This window comes from Gorilla gorilla, chromosome 16, assembly GCF_029281585.2.
Source record: "Gorilla gorilla gorilla isolate KB3781 chromosome 16, NHGRI_mGorGor1-v2.1_pri, whole genome shotgun sequence".
NCBI lineage: Eukaryota > Metazoa > Chordata > Mammalia > Primates > Hominidae > Gorilla > Gorilla gorilla.
Window position 1 is genome coordinate 72863854 of NC_073240.2, and position 27940 is coordinate 72891793.

General features: G+C 38.5%; 1 protein-coding gene and 1 pseudogene across 24 annotated transcripts in view; both read right to left on the minus strand.

Annotated features, from left to right (window-relative positions):
- MYO9A (myosin IXA) overlaps positions 1-27940 on the minus strand; it is a 307532-nt gene that overhangs the window by 201512 nt on the left and 78080 nt on the right. For 14 of the 24 annotated variants that reach the window (XM_055363662.2, XM_055363661.2, XM_063698676.1 and 11 more), the window contains 4 exons: positions 18523-18617; positions 14522-14584; positions 7710-7809; positions 5826-5882 (listed from right to left, as the gene is read on the minus strand). In XM_055363662.2, the coding sequence (XP_055219637.2) occupies positions 5826-5882; positions 7710-7809; positions 14522-14584; positions 18523-18617 (315 nt within the window). The remainder of the gene's footprint in view (positions 1-5825; positions 5883-7709; positions 7810-14521; positions 14585-18522; positions 18618-27940) is intronic. The other 10 variants (XM_055363670.2, XM_055363671.2, XM_055363681.2 and 7 more) reach the window with 1 other exon arrangement.
- LOC134757260 (eukaryotic translation initiation factor 5A-2-like) lies at positions 26975-27845 on the minus strand (annotated as a pseudogene).

Genomic DNA, 27940 nt, shown 5'->3' on the forward strand with positions numbered 1-27940 from the left:
TAATCCCAAGGTTATCTCTGGGAAACAATATAAAACCTACAGAGGTGAGGGAGCTACTGTATTTATATACCACCTCATCTCTCATCAGTCACTGTTTGAAGACTTCTGGAGAGGGAGCAGGCAGCTGTTAATTCCCAAGTCACTTCTAGAGGGCCCTACAAATGCCAAGGCCTTCCAGGGTTCTGGAAAAAGCCTTCAGGCCCCAGGATCCAAATACTGGTCAGCCAGAGTTCAAGGAAATGGTAAGGTTCGTTCCAAGGATAAGGCAGGGAACTAACCAACAACTGTTACAACCCCTTCCACTGAAAGAACATAGGCAATCCTTCTGTCGGCTCCATATAAGTTCCTGTTTGTACTTGATAACATGCCACTACATTCCCCCCACAAACATACCCAAATGCTCTTTCATGCTATCAGACCTTGCTCTTTCTATGAGGTGACACACTTTCTCATTTACAAATGCCTAGGATAAACCTAGCATGTAGTAGGCAATTAGTGTGGGTGTGAGGGAGAGAAAGAGAAGAGTCAAATTAGATATTTTCTTCTGTCTTGTCTCTATTTCTTAAAATTGTACTTAAGAAATCATACTATCTTGTCTCTTTTTCTTTTTTCGAGATGAAGTCTCGCTCTGTTGCCAAGGTTGGAGTGCAGTGGCACAATCCCAGCTCACTGCAACCTCCGCCTCCTGGGCTCAAGTGGTCCACCTCACCCTCTTGAGGAATAGCTGGGACTACAGGCCTACACCACAGCATCCATCTGATTTTTATATTTTTTTTGGAGGGACAGTGTTTTGCCATGTTGCCCAGGCTGGTCTTAAACTCTTGGGCTCAAGTGATCTGCCTAGCTCAGCCTTGCAAAGTGCTGGGATTACAAGCATGAGACACTGTTGAGTTCCATATTATATTTGATCCTTATAAAACCTCTGGTGGTAGTTATGATTGCCTTTCACACAAGAAGCAAGCAGCATTGGCTCAGAATTTAAGCCAATTGCTCCTATGGTGGTGAAGCTTGTTAACAGTGTAGCTGGGATTCCAACCAAGCCTATGTTATTTATCTCCTTTTTTCTTAAGTGATCTCCAGCATCTTTACTAACCTTCAAAGTCAATTGTTCCAGTTTATGTCCTGCACTCTACACTGGTAGTTATAAAAATGTATGATTTCTTAAGTATCATTTTAAGAAATAGAGACAAGTGGCCAGCTACGGTGGCTCGTGCCTATAATCCCAGCACTTTGGGAGGCTGAGGCATGCAGATCACCTAAGGTCAGGAGTTCAAGACCAGCCTTGCCAACATGGTGAAAACCTATCTCTATTAAAAATACAAAAATTAGCCAGGCGTGGTGCCGGGCACCTGTAATCCCAGCTACTCAGGAGGCTGAGGCAGAAGAATCGCTTGAACCCAGAAGGTGGGAGTTGCAGTGAGCCGATATGGTGCCACTGTGCTCCAGCCTGGGTGACAGAGCGAGACACCATGAAAGAAAGAAAAGAAAGAAAAGTAAAAGAAAAGAAAAGAAGAGAAGAGAGAGAGAGAGAAAGAAAGGAAAGAAAAAGAAAGAAAGAAAGAGAAAGAAAGAAAAGAAGGAAGGAAACAAAGAAAGAAAAGAAAAGAGAAGAAAAGAGGATGTTAAGTGCTTTTTTTTAATTTTTTTGAGACAGGGTTTCACTCTGTCCACCCACGCTGGAGTGCAGTGGTGCGATCTTGGCTTACTGCAACCTCTGCCTCCTGGGATCAAGTGATTCTCTCACCTCAGCCTCCTGAGTAGCTGGGACTACAGGCACGTATCACCACGCCCTGCTAAATTTTTTTTATTTTTTTTTTTTGGTAGAGACAGGGTTTCACTATGTTGGCCAGGCTGGTCTCGAACTCCTGACCTCAAGTGATCCACCCACTTCCCAAAGTGCTGGGATTACAAGCGTGACCCACCGCACCTGGCCAGATGTGAAGTGCTTTTTAAACAGAAAAATATATGCAGAGAAAGTTGTGGAGTATGCAGAGACCTTATACTAGACCGGCAGAGGGTAAGGAATAAAGCCAGAGAGACATGTTTAAGGGTGTGACCACAAACTTACAAACTGACAGATGGGTTTTGGCAGTAGGAATCTTTATACTGCAAAAATACTTAAAACAGAGTAGATGAAAACATTATGGTTTCAGGGTATCTTGCCCAAGTTGCATCATGATCTCTGAAAGCACTATAGGAGGTCTACCTCATAGGAAACGAGCTTCCACAGATTTATAGATGTTTGGATTCCTGTAAAGGTAGTAGTGACCAAAGTTGGAGCTTTGTCTCCACAGAATAATACAGGTCAAATCCCTTTGCAGCATGGTGGAACCAACAGTGTCCTGAGACTATCACTTATGGCAATGACCATTAAAACCCTACCTAATAGTTGGACCCTAAAATTCAAGGCTCAGATAAATAAAAGAATTTGGTGAGGCTGACCGACCCTTTACATTGAAGTTACTCAGATCAGGTTTTTTTTGTTTGTTTGTTTGTTTGTTTTTTGAGACGGAGTCTTGCTCTGTCGCCCAGGATGGAGTGCAGTGGCGTGATCTCGCCTCGCTGCAAACTCCGCCTCCCGGGTTCAGGCCATTCTCCTGCCTCAGCCTCCTGAGTAGCTGGGACTACAGGCGCCCGCCACCACATCCGGCTAATTTTTTGTATTTTTTAGTAGAGACGGGGTTTCACCGTGTTAGCCAGGATGGTCTCAATCTCCTGACCTCGTGATCCGCCCACCTCAGCCTCCCAAAGTGCTGGGATTACAGGTGTGAGCCACCGCGCCCAGCCTCAGATCAGCTTTAAGGTACAATGGCAGACATCAGCCAACATATTACCAGTATTTAATTCATTCTCCATATTTTATAACTGAGGAAACAAAGGCTGAGATGTTAATAATAAAAATAAAAAGACATTTAATAGATTATTACCACTTGAAGAGGGGAAATTAACACTTATTAAATATTCTTCTACATGTCAGTCACCATGAGTTACTAAAACCTCAGAACACAAGGAGATACTTATATATACATTTACGGAAGAGAAAATAGATTCACAGGTTAAATAACTTTCCAAAGCTTAAAAAAAAAAAATCTTATAAATAACAGGGCTGGCCAATCCAAAATCTATGTAGTTCCAAATCCTCTGCTCTCTCCCATGCAACACTGCTGTTTGTGCTTATTTAATAGGATAACCCTTAAATGGAACTAAATCACCACACAAGGGCAACAACAGGTACCTTGTAAAAAGCAATTTTCTAACTATAGGTCTCCTTGGGACCATTTATACAATTCCACGAAATACATAAGTAAGGTAGTACAACATTAGAGTCCTCAAACAATCCTCTCTACCTATGATGTTAGTCACATAAGTTCTAATAACTCACAGGGAAACAAAGTTTAGCTTGTCCCCAAATATATTATGAGGAAGAGCTAACAGGAAAGAATAAAAGATCCTCAGTCTGCTTGCTTTTATTAATTAACGTAAGAAAAACAATCAGAAATTAAACTTCAAACTATAATAGATTTTAAGACACAATAAACGGATAATGGTGATGAAAGTATGATTAAGGGAAGAGGAGATTATGGCTACAAAGCTCTTCTAAAGGGAAAGATGGGTAATGATGACTTCAATGGTGGCAACAACATTCACTATGCACTTACTAAGGATTATGTACTCTATCAAGTTCTTTACATGCACAACTTTAAGACTCACAAAACTTAAAGACCATTATTAACCCCTAAAATAAATGAAACTGGAAAATAAGCCAGCCAATATTTATGTTAGGTCATTCTGCTTCAGAGCCCAAATCTTTTTTTTTTTTTTTTGAAATACAGTCTTGCTGTGTCACCCACGCTGGAGTGTAATGGTGTGATCTTGTCTCGCTGTAGCCTCAACCTCCTGGGCTCAAGCAATCTGCCTGCCTCAGCCTCCTGAGTAGCTGGAACTACAGGCGTGTATCACTATACCTGGCTTAAATTTTTGTAGAGATAGGGTATTGCCTTGTTGCTCAAGCTAGTCTCAAACTCCCAGTCTCAAGCAATTCTCCCCCCTCAGCTTCCAGAAGTGTTGAATTACAGGCGTGAGCCACTACTCTCGGCCCCCAAATTCTTAAGTATTACTCAGACTATCTCCGAAAAGTAGCAGATCAGTTCACAACTTCACTGCAAGCTCAGAACAGATGATCAAGTCTTCTATTTGCAGTATGTGTTTGCAGTCCCCTACCTGCTTTCCAAGGAGGCATGGTCACTTGGTGTAGTACGTGAAAAAGGAAAAGGGGGAGCTTCTTAAGAATGGCAAAACAACTTAAATTTTGTGTTAAAATGTATCAGAATCTATAAATTTATATGTCAAGTGTTTTTTTCCCCAAAATGTTAAATCTAAACTCCAAAATTACTTGGTTATGTAATAGTAATACAATTAAAATTTCTCTAAAAAAAATTATTATTCATGTATACTGATCATTCTCACCTGTGAAATAAGCTAGTTATGCAATTAGTAAAGTTTATAAACATGCTGTGAGAATCAAAGTTGTGGTTCTTTAAAGCAAGGACTAAGAAATGTTTTCAGAAAGAATATTTAATAAATTAATTCATTAATTAATAGACATAGGAAGATTAGTATGTGTTTTCAGCCTTTTTACAAGTAACTTAATTGAAAACTTAAGAAAAAAATTTTTGTGTTCTTTATGGTTACAAACTTGTCATAAAATATAACAAATAAAGCTAAATTTAGCGGGGCATGGTGGCTCATGCCTATAATCCCAGCACTTTGACAGGCCAAGGCAAGAGAATCACTTGAGGTCAGAGATTCAAGACCAGCCTGGACAACATAGTGAGACTCTGTCTGTAATTTAAAAATATACTTACTAAAATATAGTAATATAATTTTTAAAAAATTAAAGCAAAATGTACCTATTCACTTTATATTACATCATACATCCCCTTAAATCACTCAATTTACAATATAAAATAGGCTGGGCATAGTGGCTCATATCTGTAATCCCAGCACTTTGGGAGGCCAAGGTGGGCAGATCACTTGAGGCCATGAGTTTGTCAAGACCAGCCTGGCCAATATGGCAAAACCCCATCTGTCCTAAAAATAGAAATATCAGCCGGGCATGGTGGCGCACGCCTGTAATCCCAGCTACTTGGGAGGCTGAGGCATGAGAATCGCTAGAACCCAGGAGATGGAGGTTGCAGGGAGCCAAGATCATGTCACTGTACTCCAGTAAAAGAGCGAGACTCTGTCACAAAAAATAAATATTAAAAAAAAACCTTATTTATAGGAATTTCAATACTTATTTTTGGATAATTTTATTAAGGCTACAGACTCTGGCTACTGGGAAAAAAATCAAAGAAAAATATACATGCATTCATTATGTGTAAAGACTGTTGATATATAAAACATAAAGAATGCAATTTTTTGAAATAAATAATAATTACTACTTGTAGTATGTAGGTAATGAAACTACTAAAAAATAATTTTAAAAAATAAAAGGGGAAAAAAACTATAGTTCATACAAATCCACAGCAATGCTGAAGAATCAGGAATATAATCAATTTAATGTTTGTCGAAATAAATATTGAATGTGGACTAAGTCTTAATGACCAGAAAATAGCCCAAAAAAAGTAAATTAACTGGTTTTAAATCAACAAACTATACAGATATAAATCAATCATTCAAAAGAAATGAAACATTGATTTATCTTCCTTCCTAGGATTCTTTGTATTTCAGCTGATTTGCATTCTAAATCTTCAGATGGATGCAAATGCGCAATGTGAGGACCCTTTGACAGAAACACAGAATATTTAGGTACTTGTACTGACCGGCTCAGAGTCATAGCAATAATCATCCCAGCTCTGTCTGAGGGGTTTCTTTGTTATCTGAAAGTAAGGCAGATTAGTTAGGTAGAAGTAATGGTTATTATACTTCTCTAATGATCTCTTAGATGTGGTGTGCAAGTAGTACTGCTGCTCTCCATTGAAAAGTTATTTTGCATAGCAGCATAAAACAAGAAATAATGAAGTAAATATTCACATGCTGGGAGACTGTATACTATACTACCGAACGCATATATACCATGGGCTCCAGTGACTGTTATTTATATAAACTGAGTCCCATATCCTATGAATATTGACATTATGACAGGAATATATTATGGTCATTAATTACAAAAAGATCTGAAAGAACAGCAAAATTCCAGACTTCTCTAATACTAACAACTATCAGCTCATTTATGAGAGAATATTACTTTATAAAAAAGAAAATCTTTAATCACCCAAATATAATGCAAATAGTTTAAACTGGGGAGGAAAAAACTCAGAAGCTGAATTAGCAAATATTTTTGAAAAGCTACTTAATTCTATGTGTAAAAATTAATAATATTATATCAGAAATGGATACTTTAAATAACTTGGAATTCTCAATATATTAATACAAAGTCATTAGTTTATATTAATATAGGTAGTTTCAAAATTAAGAAATAACAGTTAATACAACACACTGTATTAACTTGGAGGAAGCCAAAGGTATAACTTTCTTTTTTTCTTTTTTTTGAGACGGAGTCTCGCTCTGTCGCCCAGGCTGGAGTGCGGTGGCACAATCTTGGCTCACTGCAACCTCTGTCTCCCGGGTTGAAGCGATTCTCATGCCTCGGCCTCCCAAGCAGCTGAGATTACAGGCGTGCCTCACCACACCTAGCTAATTTTTTTGTGTTTTTAGCAGAGACAAGGTTTCACGATGTTGGCCAGGCTGGTCTCGAACTCCTGACCTCAGGTGATTCAACTGCCTCAGCTTACCAAAGTACTGGGATTACAGGTGTGAGCCACTGCACTCAGCCAAAGATGTAACTTTCATAACCCTAAATATATACTGCTATCTGAACCATCATCAAAGTGTCAATTTGTTTACAAAAGCTTCGTAAGGATTTTTTTAATGGTCATAAAGGGATTTATTTCCGTAGACATTACATCTTGCCTCCAACAATGGAAAAATAAGTGGAGACAATCTATTATTTAAATGATCTATTGTTTGTTTTACTAATTCCATTAGTGCTGGTTGTAAAATTTCTGTTATTATGAGAAATAATAAAATTAGTAAAGTCAATGTAATGAAAAGTAAGAATTACTCCTCAATGTGGAAGTTTAGGGATGAATTTTGAGTTTTGAGGAAAGATTCAAATTCTCTAAGTCATTTGCCTTTCATGACCTTCATACTGAATATTTAAAAAGATTGTTCATTAAATTATAAAAATAGTCATACTCTAAGTCAGTGTCATAGTATCATGCAAAGACGTATGTGTATGAGACTTCAAAACATGCAAATTAGGTTTCAAGTAATCCCTTGCAAAGGACAAGAATTAATCATTAGTAACATTTAATATCCTGGGGGTTGTAAAAGGTAAATCACTTTAGTAAAAGTAAAGCATTTTTCTAATAGAGTAGAAATATCAATAAACAGCTTATTATTATTTTCCCAAAGAATCTCACAGAAAACGAAAAGCACATATATTATCTGAGCTTTTAACATTTATATGAGGATGGTAATCATCCTCAAATTTGAGAACTGCATCACCTAAATTTGTAGAGTACATATATGAAAATGCTAGCTAATCCATTCCTAGGTTTGAGAAAATACTAGAAAAAAGACATTTTTCAAGCATTAAATTTAATACTGCCCTATACTTCAAAATGCTTTTTATGAACTCTCACCTGATTGAGATAATGATATTCCTCTGGTTGCTTAAGATGGAATGCTGATCTCTCATCTTCACTTGCTCCTGCCAGGAGGTAATAGAATACATGATAGTTCCTGTGGGAAACAAAGAAGTACAGTTTCATAATGTGTGACTTATGGTTATCATTTAACAGGGGGAGGGGGGAAGCAAACAGTAATTGGTAAAATGTATCAGCTTTGCTTCATTTTTTAATATAAATGTGATAAATTCAGCATTTAAGTACTCCTAAAAACTGAATGATGTTTTGGATGTGGAATACAAAAGAGAGGGATGAAGGCAGCAAAGTTAACAAAGTTAGGACCTCTGAAAATTCTCTTCTCCATAAAACCAATGGGAAATCTGGCAAATCTGTCATAATTAACCTTTTCAGAACTGTGGAAACTAATCGAAAGCTTGCAACAACCCAGAGAGTGTTTACTCAATAAAAAGAGCTAAATCTCAATAAAAATGGCTTTGTAGTGTTTTAAACTTGCCCTATTCCATCCCCTTGAAAACCAACAGCCTGCAAACTTGGAGATCAGAAGCCTGACAGCTACCAGAAAGGTCAGAACAGGGTTTGAGCTTGTTCAAAGCCTCATTCCCTAAGAAGTATCATTATTTGAACTGTCTGGTGGTTCTCTGTGAACAGCCATATTCAAGGCTGACTCTACAAGATTCAATTCGGACTTCATATCATGCAAAGATCTTTTCCCCAGAGGCATCCATAGAAACTGAGGCAATAGCTGAACAGCCTACTTCCTAAAGCAGTGAATCAAAGCTGGGGCAAACAATAGGCTAACCAAGAAACTTAAAAGGAAAAGCTGGCTTTGAAAACCTCCAATAAATTTCCTGGGAATCTAGAAGGTCATATGCATGCATAACGCTGTGGACATGCCCAGGGTTGTGTGTGCTCTCAGAAAAAAAACAGATGAAATATAAACTCTCACCTCTGGTTAACTTTGAAACCCTGCACAAGCAGAAAATAAAGGCTAAGGTAGATTTGTGAAATACCTAGCTGAGTGTTGAAGGCATGGAACAATATACATAGAGAGCCCTGTGGCAAAGAGTGAGAGACTTACTTATTGTTTCCAAGCATTTAAATAAATCTCTGTCCAGTTATTACTTGACATCTAAGTTAAATAAGCAGATACTTCAATAGCCACACTCAAAAAAGAATATCAACTTTATAAAATTAGTTCAGAAAAGTCACAAAACAATCAGACAGTAGCAATAAAAGCAACAATCAAACCCTGGGAAGGAGAGGACTCATTTCTAGAGTTGCCACATTATATTATTTTAAAAATCAAATTTTTTGGCCAGGCATGGTGGCTCACGCCTGTAATCCCAGCACTTTGGGAGGCTGAGGAGGGCGGATCACGAGGTCAACAGATCGAGATCATCCTGGTGAACATGGTGAAACCCCATCTCTACTAAAAATACAAAAATTAGCTGGGCATCGTGACGTGCGCCTGTAGTCCCAGCTACTCTGGGAGGCTGAGGCAGAAGAATCGCTTGAACCCAGGAGGCAGAGGTTGCAGTGAGCCGAGATCACGCTACTGCACTCCAGCCTGGTGACAGGGCGAGACTCTGTCTCAAAAAAAAAAAAAAAAAAATCCAATTTTGTTGTGTTTTGTTTCGTTTTTGTTTTGAGACAGGATAGCTGTCACCCAGGTTGGAGTGCAGTGGCATGCTCATGATTCACTGCAGCCTTGACCTCCTAGGCCCAAGTGATTCTCCCACTTCAGCCTCCCTAGTAGCTGGGACCACAGGTGTGCACCACCAAACCTGGCTAATTTTTGTATTTTTTGTAGAGACAGAGTCTCCCCGTGTTGCCCAGGCTGGTCTCGAACTCGTGGGGGCTCAGGTGATCTACCCATCTTGGCCTCCCAAAGTGCTGGGATTACAGGCGTGAGTCACCACACCCAGCCAAAAAAAATCCAGTTTTCAACAACAACAACAAAAAATTATAAGGCATGCAAAGAAAGAAGACAGTATAGCCGATACAAAGTAGAAAAAGTATTAATTAATAACTGTCCCTGAAAAAACCCAGACATTAGACTTACAAGATTTTAATCAGCTATTTTAAATGTGTTCAATGAACTAAAGAAAGTCACATTTAATGAACTAAAGAAAACTATGAGAACACTATCTCACCAAATAGAGACTAATATACAGGACTTTAAAGAAATTAATCCAAAAAGAATTCTGGAGTTGAAAAATATAACTGCAATGAAAAAGTATCTAGAGGAGCTCAACAGCAAATATGAGTAGGTAGAAGAAAGAACCAGTGAACTTGAAGAAAAAATCAACAAACATGAAGACAGGTCAATTGACTCTCGTCTAAGGAACAGAAGAAAAAAAAAATGGAGACCACAAGGTCTCAGAGACCTGTGGGACACCATTAAAAAGACTCCTATGGCAGGCACGGTGGCTCACACCTATAATGCCAGCACTTTGGGAGGTGGAGGTGGGTGGATCACCTGAGGTCAGGAGTTCAAGGCAGCTCACGCTTATAATCCCAGTACTTTGGGAGGCAGAGGTGGGTGGATCACCTGAGGTCAGGAGTTCGAGGCCAGCCTGGCCAACATGGTGAAACCCCGTCTCTAGTAAAATTACAAAAAAAATAGCTGGGCATGGTGGCAGGCACCTGTAATCCTAGCTACTCAGGAGGCTGAGGCAGGAGAATCACTTGAACCCGGGAGGCGAAGGTTGCAGTAAGCTGAGATCGCACCATTGCACTCCAGCCTGGGCGACAAGAATGAAACTCTGTCTCAAAAAAAAAAAAAAAGAAAAGAAAAAAAGGCTCCTATACATACTGGGGGTTCTAAAAGGAGAAAAAAGAAAGGGACATAAAGAATACTTGAAAAAACAATTGCCAAAATCTCTCTCCAAATTTGATGGAAAACATTAATCTGCACATCCAAGAAATTCAATGAACTCTAGAGAGTATAAACTCAAATCCACATTGTGACAAACCAAAATTCTTGAAAGGCAAAGACAAAGAATTTTGAAAGCACCAAGAGAGAAATTCCTCATCAAGGAATCCTAACATAAGATTAACAGCTGATTTCTCATCACGAACCATGGCAGACACATAACGTATTCAAAACGTTGAAAGGAAAAAAAAATTGTCAATCAAGAAGTATATATCCAGGAAAAATAAAGGAGAAATTAGAATACTGCCAGATAAACAAAGTTGGACTTCACAGCTACAGATGGTCCTTACAAGAAATACTAAAGGGAGTTCATTTTTCTGACTGAAATAAAAGGATACTAGACAAGATTCGATTAAACATGAAGAAATAAAGAACACTGGTAAAAGTAACTACATAGGGAAATATAAAAGATAGTATAAATTAATTAACTCATTGATTGATTGACAGGATCTCACTCTGTTGCCCAGGCTGGAGTGCAGTGGCATGATCTCGACTCACTGCAACCTCTATCTCATTTCAAGTGATCCTCTCACCTCAGCCTCCTAAGTAGCTGGGACTACAGGCGTGCACCACCACACCTGGCTAATTTTTGTAGAGATAAGGTTTTGCCATGTTGTCTAGGCTGGTCTCGAACTCCTGGCCTCACGTGATCTGCCCACCTTGGCTTCCCCAAAGTGCTGGGATTACAGGCAGGAGCCACTGCACCTGGCCTATTTTTTATGTATAACACTTTCTTCCTATTAAACTTGAAAAATTACATAAAGCAGTAATTATAAATGTGTTGATGGATGTACCACCATAAAGAAGTAATTTGCATAACAATTACAGGACGAAGGAGCAAGAAAGGAATAGAACTACATACAAGCAAAGTTTGTTGTATACTATCAAAATTGTCATTATTCCAAACTACATTGTTATAAGATTTTAACTACAATGCCCAAGGTAACCAATAAGAATATAAAAAATAATAAAAAGAAATGCCAATGAAATTAAAATGGTACATTAGAAAACATTTATTTAATGCAAAAGAAGGCAGGAATAGAAGACCAGAAGAACAAAAAAAAATCGTAACATATATGGAGAACAAACAGCAAAATGGTATTAATAATCCTACCTTATCAATAATTACATTAAGTATAAGTAGATTAAATGCTCTAATCTAAAGGTAGATAAATGGCAGAATGGATAAAAGGAAAATGTATGGTCCAGCTGCATACTGTTTACAAGAGACAAGCTTTAGACTCAAAGACACAAATAGGTTAAAAATAAAAAGATGGAAAAAAAAGATACCATGCAAGCAATATCCAAAAGCAAGCTAGAGAATACCAGATAAAACAATAATTACTAATTATTACTAATATCAGGTAAAATAAAGACCAAACTTGTTCCTAGGGACAAAGAAGGCCATCTTATAATGACAAAAGGGCCAATCCATCAAGAAGACATAATAATTTAAAATATACATATATGTGTGTCTAAGAACAGAGCCCACAAAAACATTGAGCAAAAAGAACTTTTTTTTTGAGATGGAGTTTCGCACTGTCACCCAGACTGGAGTGCAGTGGCGAGACCTCGGCTCACTGCAACCTCCACCTTCCAGGTTCAGGCGATTCTCCTGACTCAGCCTCCCAAGTAGCTGGAAATACAGGCGCATGCAACCACACCTGGATAGTTTCTATACTTTTAGTTTCACCATGTTAGCCAGGCTGGTCTAAAACTCCTCATCTCAAAGATCTGCCTGCCTTGGTCTCCCAAAGTGCCGGGATTACAGGAGTGAGCCAGTGCACCCGGCCACAAAAAGAACTTGACAGAACTAAGAGAAGAAGCACACAATTCAACAATAATACTGAGAGACTGCAATACTCCACTTTCAATAATGAAGAAAGCAACTAGACAGAAGATGAACAAGAAAAAGAGGACTTCGAAATTACTATATACCAATTAGACCTAACATATGTTTATAGAACACTCCAGTCAACATAAGGAGGATATATTCATATATTTTTTCAAGTCCACATGGAGTATCCTCCAGGGTAGACCATGTGTAGTCTACTACAAAACAAGTCTCAATAATTTAAGGAGATTGAAATCATACAACTACTCCAAACACTTTGCAGTGAAATAAGAAATCACATTTCCACGGCCAGGCACAGTGGCTCACGCCTGTAACATTTTGGGAGGCCGAGGCGGGCAGATCACAAGGTCAGGAGATCGAGACCATCCTGGATAACATGGTGAAACCCCGCCCCTACTAAAAATACAAAAAATTAGCCAGGCGTGATGGCAGGGGCCTGTAGTCCCAGCTACTTGGGAGGCTGAGGCAGGAGAATGGCGTGAACCCAGGAGGCACAGCTTGCAGTGAGCCGAAATCTCACCACTGCACTCCAGCCCGTGCCTCAGAGCAAGACTCCGTCTCAAAAAAAAAAAAAAAAAAAAGAAAGAAAAGAAATCACATTTCCAAAATACAAATACATGGAAATTTGACAACACATTCCTAAATAACCAGTGGGTTAAAGAAGTCACAAGCAAAATTATAAAATACTCCAAGATGCACAAAAACAAAACACTACACCAATACATGGAAAACAGTTGAAGCAGTGCTTAGAGGGGCTTTATACCTGTAAACCCATATAAAAAAGATCTCAAATCTATAACCTAACCATCCACCTTAAGAAACTAGAAAAAAAAGCAAACTAAACCCAAAGCAAGCAGAAGGAAGGAAATAATAAGCATCAGAGCAGAAATAAATGAAATAGGAAATAGGAAAAAAAAATAGAGAACATCAATGAAACTAAAGATTGGTTCTTTGAAAAGATCTTCAAAATTAAACTTTTATCTAAACTGATGAGACAGACAGAGAAAGAAGCAGAGAGAGAATCAAATTCAGGAATGAATGAAAGCGGAACATTACTACCAATCTTACATAAACAAAAAAGATTGTAAGGGATACTATAAAACAAGTTTTGGCAACAAATTAGATAACCCAGATGAAATGGACAAATTCCTAGAAAGATAAAAACTACCAAATCTGACCACAGATGAAACAAAAAGTCTGAACAGATCTATAATAACTAAAGTGTTTCAATTAAATCAAAATTTCACACAAATAAAAGTCAGAACCAGATGGCTTTGCTGGTAAATTCTACCAAATGTTTAAAAAATTAACCCAATCCTTCACAAACTCTTCTAGAGAATTGGTTTGTAAAAACTGGGTTTCACCTCTCATTCATTCTCCAAAACCAAGGAAATAAGAGTTATATCCCCTTATTTCATTATCATTAAAATGTGTTAGAAAAAGTTACTAATAGTTTTCTATCTGTTAAATGGGAACAAATAACCAAGAAGCAGAAAAGTTAAATGAGATGCCCAAGGCATACCCAATATTTGAAGGTAAGTCAAACCCTCTCTTAACCAAATCTCACTGTAGCATGAAACAAATCATTAATTTACTTCTTTATCTTATTTCTCCATCTGAAGGATACCACATATATCATCTCTAAAGACCTGTATACCTCAAGTAATACAATGGAATTAAGAGCTTTATTGAAAATTTTTTTTCTCAAGTTAGAAAAAGAACACTAAGGAAATGGGAGCAAAGTCCCAAGGCACATTGCTCACCAAGAGGAATGAGGAACAACTGAGAAACTGCTTACTTGTTCTGACAGTTTGCAATAGTTCTATATACCAAATAAAGATCTCCTAGCAGCCTCTGAAAAACTGCAAAGTTCTGCCCATGACAGAAATAGCAATTATGCATAAAGCTATGCATGACGTAAACTGAATTAAGGGTCATAATACACAAAGACCTTAAAAGTCAGTCTGCATGATACAAATGTTAACTTCATCTAATTACACAAATAAAAATACGTACCGTTCATTATGCTCCTGATAAACGAGTCTGGACTTCTCCAGTAGATATTTTTCAACATAGGCACTACAAGAAAAATTAAATTGGTTGATATAAATAATAAAGTTTAATATAAGGCAGAAAAATATTTGGAGACAGTGTAAAAGTATAAAGAATACTATCCAGATCATTTCAAAATATGCACCATTGGCCGGGCGAGGTGGCTCACACCTGTAATCTCAGCACTTTGGGAGGTCGAGATGAGAGGATCACCTGAGGTCAGGAGTTCAAGACCAGCCTGGCTGATATGGTGAAACCCCATCTCTAATAAAATACAAAAATTAGCCAGGCATGGTGGCAGGCACCTGTAATCCCAGTTACTCGGGAGGCTGAGGCAGAAGAATTGTTTGAGCCTGGGAGGCGGAAGTTGCAGTGAACCAAGATCAGGCCACTGCACTCCAGCCTGGGTGACAGAGTGAGAATCTGTCTCAAAAAAATAAATAAATATATATATATATATATATGTACATACATACTATTATAATTGTGGTATGGGTACTGTTAGTGTTATCCATGTTAAATTCATATGGTCACGAGTCTTTTTTCTTTCACTAAAGCAAAATAAAATAAGAAGTTTAAACCAGGCCAGGCGCAGTGGCTCACACCTGTAATCCCAGCACTTTGGGAGGCCGAGGAGGGTGGATCACCTGAGGTCGGGAGTTCGAGACCAGCCTGACCAACATGGAGAAACCCCATCACTACTAAAAATACAAAATCAGCCAGGCATGGTGGTGCACGCCTGTAATCCCAGCTACTCGGAAGGCTAAGGCAGAAGAATCACTTGAACCCGGGAGGCAGAGGCTGCAGTGAGCTGAGATCATGCCACTGCACTCCAGCCTGGGCAACAAGAGCAAAACTTCGTCTCAAAAAAAAAAAGAAGTTTAAAACACAGTACACAAGATCCCCGAAGAAAGACTCTACATTATTTCTAGGCTACTATACCACTACACATTCTTCCAGACATACTTTGGACAGATTACTACATAAGGCTCAAAGATATACATAGTTTCTTTTTATATATTTACGCTATTGTCACAGCCTAAAATCAATTTATTATATAATGATTTACTCTATAGTTATTTATTGGGCACTATATCAAGCACAAGGAATATGGAAATAAGTGATCTACTACCTGTTCTCAAATGACTTACAAATTAGTAGAGAAAGGAGGTAATCTAGCAGCTATCATACTGAGTTGATAGGGCTTATTGTAGAGCAATGACCAGGATATTATGCGTACACAAAGAGAGACACCTGAGATTCAATCCAAGAAGGAAAAAGGATGTAAAGAAGAATTCTCATGGAGAGTGAGTACACAGCGCAGAGTAAACTTTCATTACATATATCTGGTGAAAGAGTGACTGGGTAAATGAATTCAAAATCTGAAGGATTAACCAGAAGGAAAGGAGAACTGCCTTTATGTAAAGTTATAAAGGAAGGAGGGTACACATACCAACTTCAGGGAAAACAATTAGTTACGTATCACTTAACTACAGAGGTACATTCTGAGAAATGCATCATTAGACAATTTTGTTGTTTGTCAGCATCACAGAGTGCACTTATACAAACCTGATAGTATAGCCTACTACACACTTAGGCCTTATCTTATAGCCTATTGCTCCTAGGTTACATAGCTATACAGCATGTTACTGCACTGAATACTACAGGCAACTGTAACACAATGGTAAGTATTTGTGTATTTAAACATAGAAAAAGTACAGTAAAAATAGGGTATTAAAATCTCATAGGACTACCATAGTATACGAGGTCCATCATCTACTGAAACATCACTGTGTGGTGTATGACCCAAGTTACGTATGACTAGAGAATGAGATAGGCGCACGGACTACGATCAAGAGCTACTATACTATATGCCAGAAGAATGAACTTTATCCTGAAAGTAATGAGGAATTAAACATCAATTGTATGTCTGATATTTTTTTCTCTTTATCCAGACTGTGCCCTCCAAGTCTTTAAAACTTCTTACCCAAATGGGTGCAATCAGCTAAGATCTCACTGGAAAGGGGTTCTAGAATCTGAAATGTAAAAGCTTTAGATTACTGAATCCAAATTATTAGGACAAACCTCTTAGAGGCCAGAATCTGACTCTTAAGCTGTATTTCTCCCAGTTGCCTCCCACCACATGCTATATACTTCAGTCACTCACAAACACACAATCCCTCAAAGATTCCATTCACTCCTGACTGCACTGCTCACTTTCTTCCTCCCACTTCCAATTCCCTAGTCTATTCCCAGTCTCTGTCCAGTAAATTGCATTCCTTCATTAAAATAAAGCTCAAATGTGGGTTCTTTGAAAATCCATTGTCACTACCACCACCAATAATTAAAATTTATTTCTTTTTCTGAATTACCATTGCCATTTCCAGTCTAAATTACCAAAACAGGCTCTTACCTGTCTAAAATGGGAGAAAGGAAATTAACATGAATATGTTAAATCCTCACAACCACCTTGCGGCGGCATTAGATTCTCATAGGAATGTAAACCCTATTGTGAATCACACATGAGAGTGATCTAGGCTGCACTGCACTCCTTATGAGAATTTAATGATATATGTAACAAGCTTGAATCATTCCGAAACCATTCCTCCATCCCCCAGTCTGTGGAAAAATTGTCTTCGACGAAACCAGTCCCGGGCACCAAAAAGGTTGGGGACCACTGCAGTAAGAGATTAACAATAACTAATAATAAAACAGAACAACTAGGCTGGGTACAGTGGCTCATGCCTGAAATCCAAGATTAGCCTGGCCAACACAGTGAAACAGCATCTCTACCAAAAAATACAAAAATTAGCCGGGTATGGTGGTACACGCCTGTAGTCCCAGCTACTCTAGAGGCTGAGGCAGGAGAATCACTTGAACCCGGGAGGAAGAGGCTGTAGTGAGCCGAGATTGCACCACTGCATTCCAGCCTGGGCAACTGAGTGAGACCCTTCTCAAAAAAAATAAATAATAAATAATAAAACAATTATAACAATACACTGTAATAAAATGTATGTGCATGTGGTCTTTGTCTGAAAACATCTTACTGTACTATACTCAACTATCTTTGGGTAACTGAAGCTGCATAAACTGAAATCACAGATAAGGGTGGTGGTAGGGGGAGTTTAAAGGAATATATGGGAATTTGCTGTACTTTTCCACTTATTTTTGCTGTGAAGCTACCACTGCTCTAAAAAATAAAGTCTATTTTTAAAAAAAAAAACTATGAAGAATATTGCTCACACAACCAGAGGACTCTGAACATAGACTATATAATAAGAAACAATATTGTAACAAAATTAAATTTCTCGAATATAATATGGTTATATAGAAAAATGTAGATTAGAAAATACCAACTTACTTGAAAACAATTTTTTATTTTTTTATTTTTTTTGAGAGACAGAGTCTCGCTCTGTTGCCCAGACTGGAGTAAGGTGGCACAATCTCAGCTCACTGCAACCTCCACCTCCCAGGTTCAAGAGATTCTCCTGTCTCAGTTTCCTAAGTAGCTGGGACTACAGGTTTGCGCCACTGTGCCCGGCTGATTTTTGTTATTTTTTAGTGGGGATGGGGTTTCACTATTTGTTGGTCAGGCTGGTCTCCAACTCCTGATCTCAGGTGATCCACCCACCTCAGCCTCCCAAAGTGCTAGGATTACAGGTGTGAGCCACCGTGCCTGGCCTTGAAAACAATTTTTTAAAAGAACAAATGTATGCATAATATATAGAAAGCAAATGCAACACATTGACAACAATCAAATCTAGGTTAAGAGTATGTGTGACTGTTACATTGGTGTTAAAATTTTTCTAAGGTTCTAACTTTTCCAAAACTAAAAAAAGTTGACAGGGAAGAATTTTAATGCTGACACCAATGTCTGGGAATGAACAATACATAGTTTATAAAAGGGTAAAGACAAAAATTAAAACATGCTCCAAAGCCTACGCCTGCTAAGTAGCAGTACTTACCCAAGTACAGTGCCTGTTTCCTGGTAATTTACTTGAATAAACTTCCCAAAACGACTTGAATTGTTATTATGAGCTGTCTTTGCATTTCCAAAGGCCTGTCAAAATAAATAATTCTCATTAGTTTCACTAAAAAAAAAAAATTTTTTTTTGGAGGGGGGATTAGGTCAGCTGCTTAGGTCAGTTCAGAGACAAAATGTTAAAGAGACAGTAAAAAGACAATTTGCTTGTATGTTCAGACTCATTCACAGTTCAGGCAAAATTTTTTTTAAAACAAAGCAATTAACAACTAAAAGAAGATCAAGTAGATTTTATTTTCTGCTATTCAGTAAAATAAACCATAATTTTATTTTATGTTATTTATTTATTTATTTTGGAGACAGAGTCTCGCTGTCGCCTAGGCTGGAGTGCAGTGGTGTGATCTCAGCTCACTGCAACCTCTGCCTTCCGGGTTCAAGCAATTCTCCTGCCTCAGCCTCCCGAGTAGCTGGGACTACAGGCCCACGCCGCCAAGCCTGGCTATTTTTTTGTATTTTAGTAAAGATGGGGTTTCAATGTGTTGCCCTGGCTGGTCTGGAACCCCTGAGCTCAGGCAATCTGCCTGCCTCGGCCTCCCAAAGTGCTAGGATTACAGGTGTGAGCCACTGCACCCAGCCAAAATAAATCATAATTTTAAAAATGTAATGTTCTTTAAAGTTTGGATTTCTCTTTCACATTCCAGAGCCCCCCTACAAAAAAGTCTTAATATATTTGTACTTTTACTTTTTAAAAAATTTGCTAAACTGAAGTAACAAGGAGTTAGGAAAATAATAATTACATCAAAATAATTACAATTTTAGAATAGAATGAAATGAAATTCCAGTACATAATGTACTATACTTTATTATGCCTATTTAAAACAAAGCTAGAGTACTCATTACAAAAGAATAAGAACTATAAACTTCCTAAATCGTCACCCAAAGTATGTACCTTACAATGGAATACTGCCCAGGAATAAAAGTAAACTAATGATATCAACAAACACTATGCTAAGCACAAGAAACCAGGCACAAAGCACATATCATATAATCTATTTATATGAAATTCTAGAAAAGGCAAAACAAGAATAACAGGAAGCAGATCAGCGGTTATCCGGGAATCCGGGTGGAATTGAGAAATATCTACAAAGGGGCACAATGGATGATAAAGATAATCTATAGCTCAATTCTGTGATGGTGGTCACATGGATATATACATTTATCAAAATTCACTGAGCTGTACGCTTTAAATGTGTAGATTTTATTGTAAGTTATAGCTCAATATAGCTCAATGAAATTTAAGATTTAAATGTTTTTAAAAATGAAGCCACTGCCCTAGCCTGAGCAATCACATTATACTTGAAGAAACAAAACTAGAAAAGACACAGAGATGATTCATTGCGGAGCTTTTTTCTTCTCCTACAATAATCTCATGGGAATGGCATGCCCTCTAACTCCAAAATCCTAAAGTAGCCATTTACTGAACACCTCCCTAAATGCAAAGCTGTTTGTGCTAAACTGTAACTGTGCAGAGCATATATACATGGACGCACGCACACATACAAGACAAGGCGAGGACGTCAACCAAGCTGATGCCCCAGCAACTACATCTGTACTCAAGTAGTCGTACTCAACTACAACTGTATCATGGTCCTGAGACCAGAAACATCAGCATCTCCTGAAAATTTGTTAGACATTCAAATTCTTGGGTCCCTCACGAAACTATTGAATGAGAAACTCTGAGGATAAGGTCCAGCAACCTGTGCTTATAAAACCCCCTTCGAGTGGTTCAGATGTAAGCCAAAGTTTGACAACCACCGCTCTACTTATTATGCATGCATTTACATTTCTGAGAAATTACATTTTACTATGTCTTAAGAAATTATTCTATAATGATAGCAGCAAATGCAAAGATTCATAAAAATCTCCAGAAATGTCCCTCATGAATGTTTAGATTATACTGTATCTTAGTAAGTCATGGAAAAGAGCCCAGGCTCTCAACCATCACCGAACCATCTGCAAACTATATACACAAAAAAGCTTGACATTGCTGAGTCCTGAATGCCTAGAATAGTTTGTCCATTCTGCTTTTTCCCTTTCCACCATAGAAAGTTTTTTACAAGGAATGTAGAAAAACCACACAGCACAGATTAATAAAATGTAGAAACAAACAGAAACATAAATTTCATCAAAGAAATATTCATTTAAGTGTCAAATGCATTACATTTTGATAAAACTTACAAAATAAAACCGTGGGCTTGGAGATACGAAATATGGATGTGTGATGTACTACTCCTATTTTCATATATGCTACTTTTGATTCTGCCCAAGGCTACAATGTCAACAGCAAATCAGAAGCTTTACCTGTTACTTAACCTGTGATTGCAATACAACTTTCATCACTACATAAAGTCATTTAGGGCCATTTTGAGAGGTAGGCTTGCAATAGTTACTTCACCAAATAAGTTATATGGATGGCAAATAAGCATGAGAAAGCATGTTCAATATCACCAACTATTACAGAAATTCCGTCAAGACCACAATGAGATACTACTACACACCTATTAGAATGGCTAAAATAATCAACAAAAATTGACAATGCCAAGTGCTGCTGAGGATGCAGAGGAACTAGAACACTCATACAGTGCTGGTGGAAATGCAAAATGGTAGAACAACTCTGGAAGACAATCTAACAAAAAGTAAAACATTCACAGAAAGTTAAACACACTCTTAACAATATGACCCAGCGATACCCCTTCCTGGCTGTTTACTACTGAGAAATACAAATTTATATATACATACACATCAAGGCGCAAACATTATCATCAGCTTTGTGACAATCAAAGCTTGAAAATAACGAAATGTCCACCAACAAATGAAGGATTTAACAAACTGTGATTCATCTAAATAATGGAATACTACTCAGAAGCAAAATAAACAACTGCCATATTTTAACAACCTGGATGAATTTCAAAGATACAACACTGAATGAGAGAAATCAGTCTCAAAACTTTACATGTGGTGGTTCACATGTGTAATCCCAGCAATTTGGGAGGCCAAGGGGAGAACTGCTTGAAGCCAGGAGTTTGAGACCGTCCTGGGCAACATAGGGAGACCTCATCTCTACAAAAAGTTTTTAAAAATTAGACCAGCATGGTGGCACACACCTGTAATCTCAGCTAATCTGGAGGCTGAGGTGGGAAGATCACTTAAGTCTGGAAGGTCGAGGCAGCAGTGATCTGTGACTGTACCATTGCACTCCAGCCAGGGTGACAGACTGAAACCCAGGCCTCAAAAAAATAAAAAACTTTACATACTATAGGACTCTATGTATATGACATTCTCAAAAACAAAAACAGCTGCAATGGAGAGCAGACAAGTGATTCTGAGTCATGAAAGTATGGCAGGGCAGAGGGTATGAAGATAAGGAGTATCATAAGAGTTTTATGGAGTAATGAAACTATTCTGTATCAAAATTATACACAGATGGCTATAAAAGGTAATATTTTAAATTCACAGAATTTTATAATATGATTACTTATTTCAAAAAAACTTAACTCCTCAAAATATTTATTCAAAATAGAAGGCACAAAAAAGACAATTTCAGATATACATAGTTGAAAATATTCATCACAAGCTAACCTGCACTAAAAGAAACATTAAAGAAGTCATTTAAGCAGAAGGAAAATTGTATCATATTAAAACATGGATCTATATAAGGAAGGAAGAACAGCAGAAATGGTTGCCCCATGAGTAAATACATAAAATATTTTTTAGTACTTAAATCTTTTGAAAAGATCACTGAGAGTGAGATTAGCAAAAATGGCAGAGTAAGGACCTCTAAACATCCTCTCCTTCATAAAAGGCACAAGAATGCTGACAAAAACTGTCAAACTCAAATTTTTAAGAACTCTGGAAATTAACCAAAGGATTGCAAGAACCCTTGGCAGAGGCATTTAATCAAGAAAAAAACAGATGAGTCTTGGTTAGGAAAATCAGGCATTTTAACTTGTGCTATTACTACTCCTTTCTCTTTAGCTCCACACTGAAGAGAAAAACCAACATCCTACAATGATGGGGTTTTTTTTAAAGACACCCAAGAAGCCACCTGAAGAATGAGAACAGGGATGGAACTCATCCAAACTCCAGTTCCCCGAGAAAATCATCACAATTTGACTTATCTGGCATTTCCCTGGAAAAACCCACACAAAGGGTACTCTCTTTGTGTGTATGTATGTTTTGTTTTGTTTTGTTTTGTTTTGAGACAAGATCTCGTTCTGTCACCCACGCTGGAGTGCAGTGGTGCTCTAACGGCTCACTACAGCCTCCAACCTCCAGGACTTAAGCAATCCTTCCACCTCAGCTTTCTGAGTAGCTGGGACTACACAGAGCCATGCACCACCACACCCAGCTAATTTTTGTATTTTTCTGTAGAGATGGTGGGGGAAGGGGGATCTCCCTATGTTGTCCAGGCTGGTCTTGAACTCCTGGGCTCAAGTGATCCACCTACCTGAGCCTCCCAAAGCGCTGGGATTATAAGCATGAGCCACAGTGCCTGCCCCTCATCCTACTTTTTTTTTGCAACAGGGTCTCACTCTGTCAACCCAGACTGGAGTGCAGTGGTGCCATAAGGACTTTCTTGACCTTACTTGGAAATCACTTGCTTAAAACAGCCTCTTCACACTCCCCACTGCACCCACCCACCATCACTATGTGTGCTTGTCAAAAACAATCAGAAGCAATTGTTTAAACACTATAACTGCTTAAGGTGGCAATAACAGAATGGGGCAAAAAAAAAAAAAAAAAAAAAAACACCAAACAACTTAAAAGGAAAAGCTGGTGAATAATATGTACAAAGGGGACTCTGAAAACATCTGAAATATTCATGGGCATATGGAAGGCCATGAGCATGCACAGCACTGCACATGCCCAGGATATGTCAATGCTCACAAAACACAGGAGACCTGTGTTTTGAACTTGAGGTTCTTTGTAAGCAGGAAGTAAAAAGTAAGGCAGAGTTGACAACCGCTTGGCTGAGTACTGAAGGGGTGAGTCAACAAACACACAGAACCTCATAGTAAAGACTGGAGGCCTTAACTTCAGGCATTTAAGGAAATCCAAGTCTAATCATAACTAACCACTATAACTGAGTACAGTTTTTGATGATCTCATGCACAAAAATATAGACTTTACAAAATTAGTTCAAAGAAGTCATGAAACAACCAAATAACGGTAAGAAAACAACCACAAACCTTCAGAAAATCTCATTTTGAAGTGCCACATCATTATTATTATTTAAAAATGTCTAGTTTTCCCCAAAAAATTAAGAGACATGCAAAAAAGTACAAAAGTATGGGCATGGGAAAATGAAAAATAGCACTAAACAGCAACCGTTCCTGATAAAGCCCAGATGTTGGACTTACTAGGCAAAGGCTTTCAGCTTTTTTTTTTTTTTTTTTTTTTCTGAGACAGGGTCTCACTCTATCACTCAGGCTGGAGTGCAGTGGCACCATCACAGCTCAGTGGAGCCTCAACTTCCTGAGCTCAAGCCATCCTCCCATCTCAGCCTTCCAACTCAGCCTCCTCAGTAGCTGGGACTACAGGTGCATACCAACACATGCAGCTAATTTTTTTTTCCATTTTTTTGTAGAGACAGGGTCTCACCCATGTTGCCTAGGCTGGTCCTGAACTCCTGGGCTCAAGTGATCCACTCTCCTTGGCCTCCCAAAGTGCTGGGATTACAGGCATGAGCCACCACACCTGGCCAAAATACAGAAATCTTAAATGCACAAAATATATCCACCACGAAAGACCATGTTCTGGGCCATAAGTCTCAATAAATTTAAAAGAGTTCAAGCTATACAACACAGTGTTATTTAACCTGGCCAAAATACAGAATTCTTAAATGCACAAAAAATATCCACCACGAAAGACCATGTTCTGGGCCACAAGTCTCAATAACTTTAAGAGAGTTCAAGTTATACAACACAGTGTTATCTAACCACAAAAGAATTAAATTATAAATCAAGAACAGGGGACAGAATCTCAGAGGACAGGATTGGCGCAGAGCAAGATGTGGAACAGATCCACAGATCCACTGACTGCTCCCCCACACACAAAAAGACACCAATTTAACAACTAACTACACACACACAAAAAGCACCTTCATGACAACCAAAAACCAGTAGGGTAAATGGAAACAGCCATCTTAGACTAAGATGGAAGCCATGTACTGAGAATGGCAGAGCCACAAAGAAGGAGCCCGTGCCCATCACTGTACAATCAACCAGATCAGCCCAAGACTGCTACCATGTGTATTATGACGTGAGAGAAATAAGAGTCTATCTTCTTTAATCCCTTATTGTTTTGACCTTTGTTACAGCAACCTAATGTTTGTACAAAAGGGCTTTCATTTCTTACTTCATTCGTTTCTGCATTGTTTGTTTTATAGCATGTATAATTAGTTTAATAACTTAAAATATATACAAAATCTATATATGTTTATTTACTTATAAGATACAGATATAAGTAGATATATATCTATATAAAGGGAGAGTGAAATCCATATTTATCCATATAGTCTATACAGAGGTTAGATAGATACAATGTGCAGTGGGCCAAAGATAGAGACTTTTAGATTTTGGTTTTCTGATACACCAAAATATTTCGAATTATTTATACCTTCCTGAAAATTAAATTCACAAATCTTTATTGAGAATTGGTCATGTGAAAGAAACTAAAGTGACACAAATAAGTATGTCATTGTTTTAGAAAGTACTGTATTCACTCGTGAGTAGCAAATTAATTTCAACAAAATACCACCCATACTTTTCAAGTAATACTGTTAATCTAAAGTTCACTGATTTGAAGTTTCGTTTGTACTTAAGTTGGCAAAATCTGTTTTGCTTTATAGTTGTATACAAACTTTAAGGAAAAAAATTTAAATCAGTTTTATATTTGTACATTTTTCAGTGTCTTTAAATTTTTTGTTTATATATATTTATAATAAAATAATTAGGTTTCCAAAAAAAACCAGATAGGATTTAAATATTTACAAACTAAACACAAATCTAAGCAACCCATGATTCAAAGAAGAAATCAGGCCAGGCACAGTGGCTCATGCCTGTAATCCTAGCACTTTAGGAGGCTGAGGTGGGTGGATCATCTGAGGTCAAGTTCAAGACCAGCCTGGCCTACATGGAGAAACCCCATCTCTACTAAAGACACAAAAATTAGCTGGGTGTGGTGGTGCACACCTATAGTCCCAGCTACTCAAGAGGCTGAGACAGGAGAATCGCTTGATCCCAGCAAGTGGAGGTTGCAGTGAGCCGAGATTGCGCCACTGTACTCCAGCCCAGGCGACAAAGCAAGATTCTGTCTCAAAGAAAAAAAAGGGGGTGGGTGGGATCTGTCTCTGCTGTTCCACGTCCTCCACCTCAGGAGCCCCTGGTGACTTTGTCACAGCCTCCGTTCCTCTGTGATCTCCAGGTCCTGGGAGATGCACAGCTAAGAAGCCAGGACATCCTGGAAGCTGGGAAATAACCCTGAACCTGCAGCAGCAATCTGGTCTCTCCATCACCCTAGGCTTGCGGACCACAAATCACAACCTCATCCACTGCATGCACACAGGAATATGTCAGAACATAGCCCTGCCTGGGCCATCAAGCTCCAAATAGTCATCCAACTAGGAGCCTCGGACAACGGCCACTTTTGCTGGGAACCCGTAGATAGGCCTCTAGGAAGATATGACTGCTGTTTTTCCCAAACAGTGCCCCATCAGCAGGAGGCAGTTAAAATTGGTCTTCATCCTCATCTTTATCCTTATTGTAATGGCACTTAGATGCACTTCTTTAGAGGGGAGAATGAGACAGGCAAGTAACAAAAGGTTCCAGGAGAATCTCCAACTGACCTGCATACCGGGAAGACAGGGTGAAGACTTGTGAAGTCTATGCCATTTGCAGGGGGGAGGAGCCTGGCCTCTCCTGCTTCTGTGTGAAGACCTGGGATCAAATTAGTGAGGTGAACAGCCTGTTAGGAGGACCTCATCTCACTTTGCTGCGTTGTTTTTCCTTTTCATTCATTAATTTTACTCCTCACCCTTCTATGTGTCTGCGAGCCTAATCTTTCCTGGTCGTGTGACAAGAACCCAGTATTTTCCGTTTTTTTGAGATGGAGTCTCGCTCTGTTGACCAGACTGGAGTGCAATGGCATGATATTGGCTCACTGCAACCTTTGCCTCCCGAAGAACCCGGTATTTTCTACAACAATATTTTATACATTTCTTTCTACAATGATTATATAATTATGGCTTACCAGCAGGAAACAAAAAAATAAAGAATAAGTCACAAAAAAAGAAATCAAAAGGGAAATTATCAAATGTTTTAAACTAAATAAAAATGAAAACACAATATGTCAGAATTGTGGGATAGCAGTACAAGCAGTACCTAGGAAAGAATTTACAGCACTAAATAAATATATTAGAAAAGAATGATCTAAAATCAATGACCTCAGAGATCATACTAAAAACTTTAAAAGCCTGTAATTCTAGCACTTTGGGAAGCCAAAGCAGGTGGATCGCTTGAGCCTGGGAGCTCAAGACCAGCCTGGGCAACATGGTAAAACTCCATCTCTACAAAAAATACAAAAATTATCCAGGTGTGGTGGTACATGCCTATAATCCCACCTATTTGGGAGGCTGAGGTGGGAGAATTGCTTAAGCCAGGGAGGTTGAGGCTCCCATTTATTTGCAGGGTTTTATGGCTACAGCATATTCTTCACTCATTGCACACATGACAGACACCTGTACATCTTCACCTGCATTGTATTTTCCTTGTATTTATTTGCCTAGTTCACTTTCTGGCAGTTTAAGATCCTCAGGAACTTCATCAGCTTCTGTCGGCAGGGAAAGGCAACTATCTTGAATGCATATCAGTTGATAATCGTGTCTCTGAATATTTGGAACATCCACGTTGTGAACAGAAGGACAAATATCTTCTTCTTTTTTTCCCATGAAAACAGCAATTCCAACAAGGTGAACCTTGGCATGACCATGTTTTCCAGTTTTGGAAGTTAACATCTTCACTATTTTGCATGGTTGTCCTCTGAACACCATGAAGCCACTTTTGCGCAAGGTTGAGCACTGCATAGGGTAAGTGCTGGAAGCCCCAGCATCTCCAGTAGTTAAATCAATTTCGTACACCATGGTGAGCTGGGGAGATGGTAGTTCTTCCATGGGAACTTTCAGCAGGCAAAGAGCTCCTTTCACCTGCGTACCTGCACAGGTCCCCTACAGCTGCAGAGCCGGTGGCAGCGGTGGCAGCCGCAGCAGTTGCCAATAAGGGAATATTATATAAAACTTTATGACAATAAATATGATAACTTAGATTAAGCAAGTTTCTTGAAAG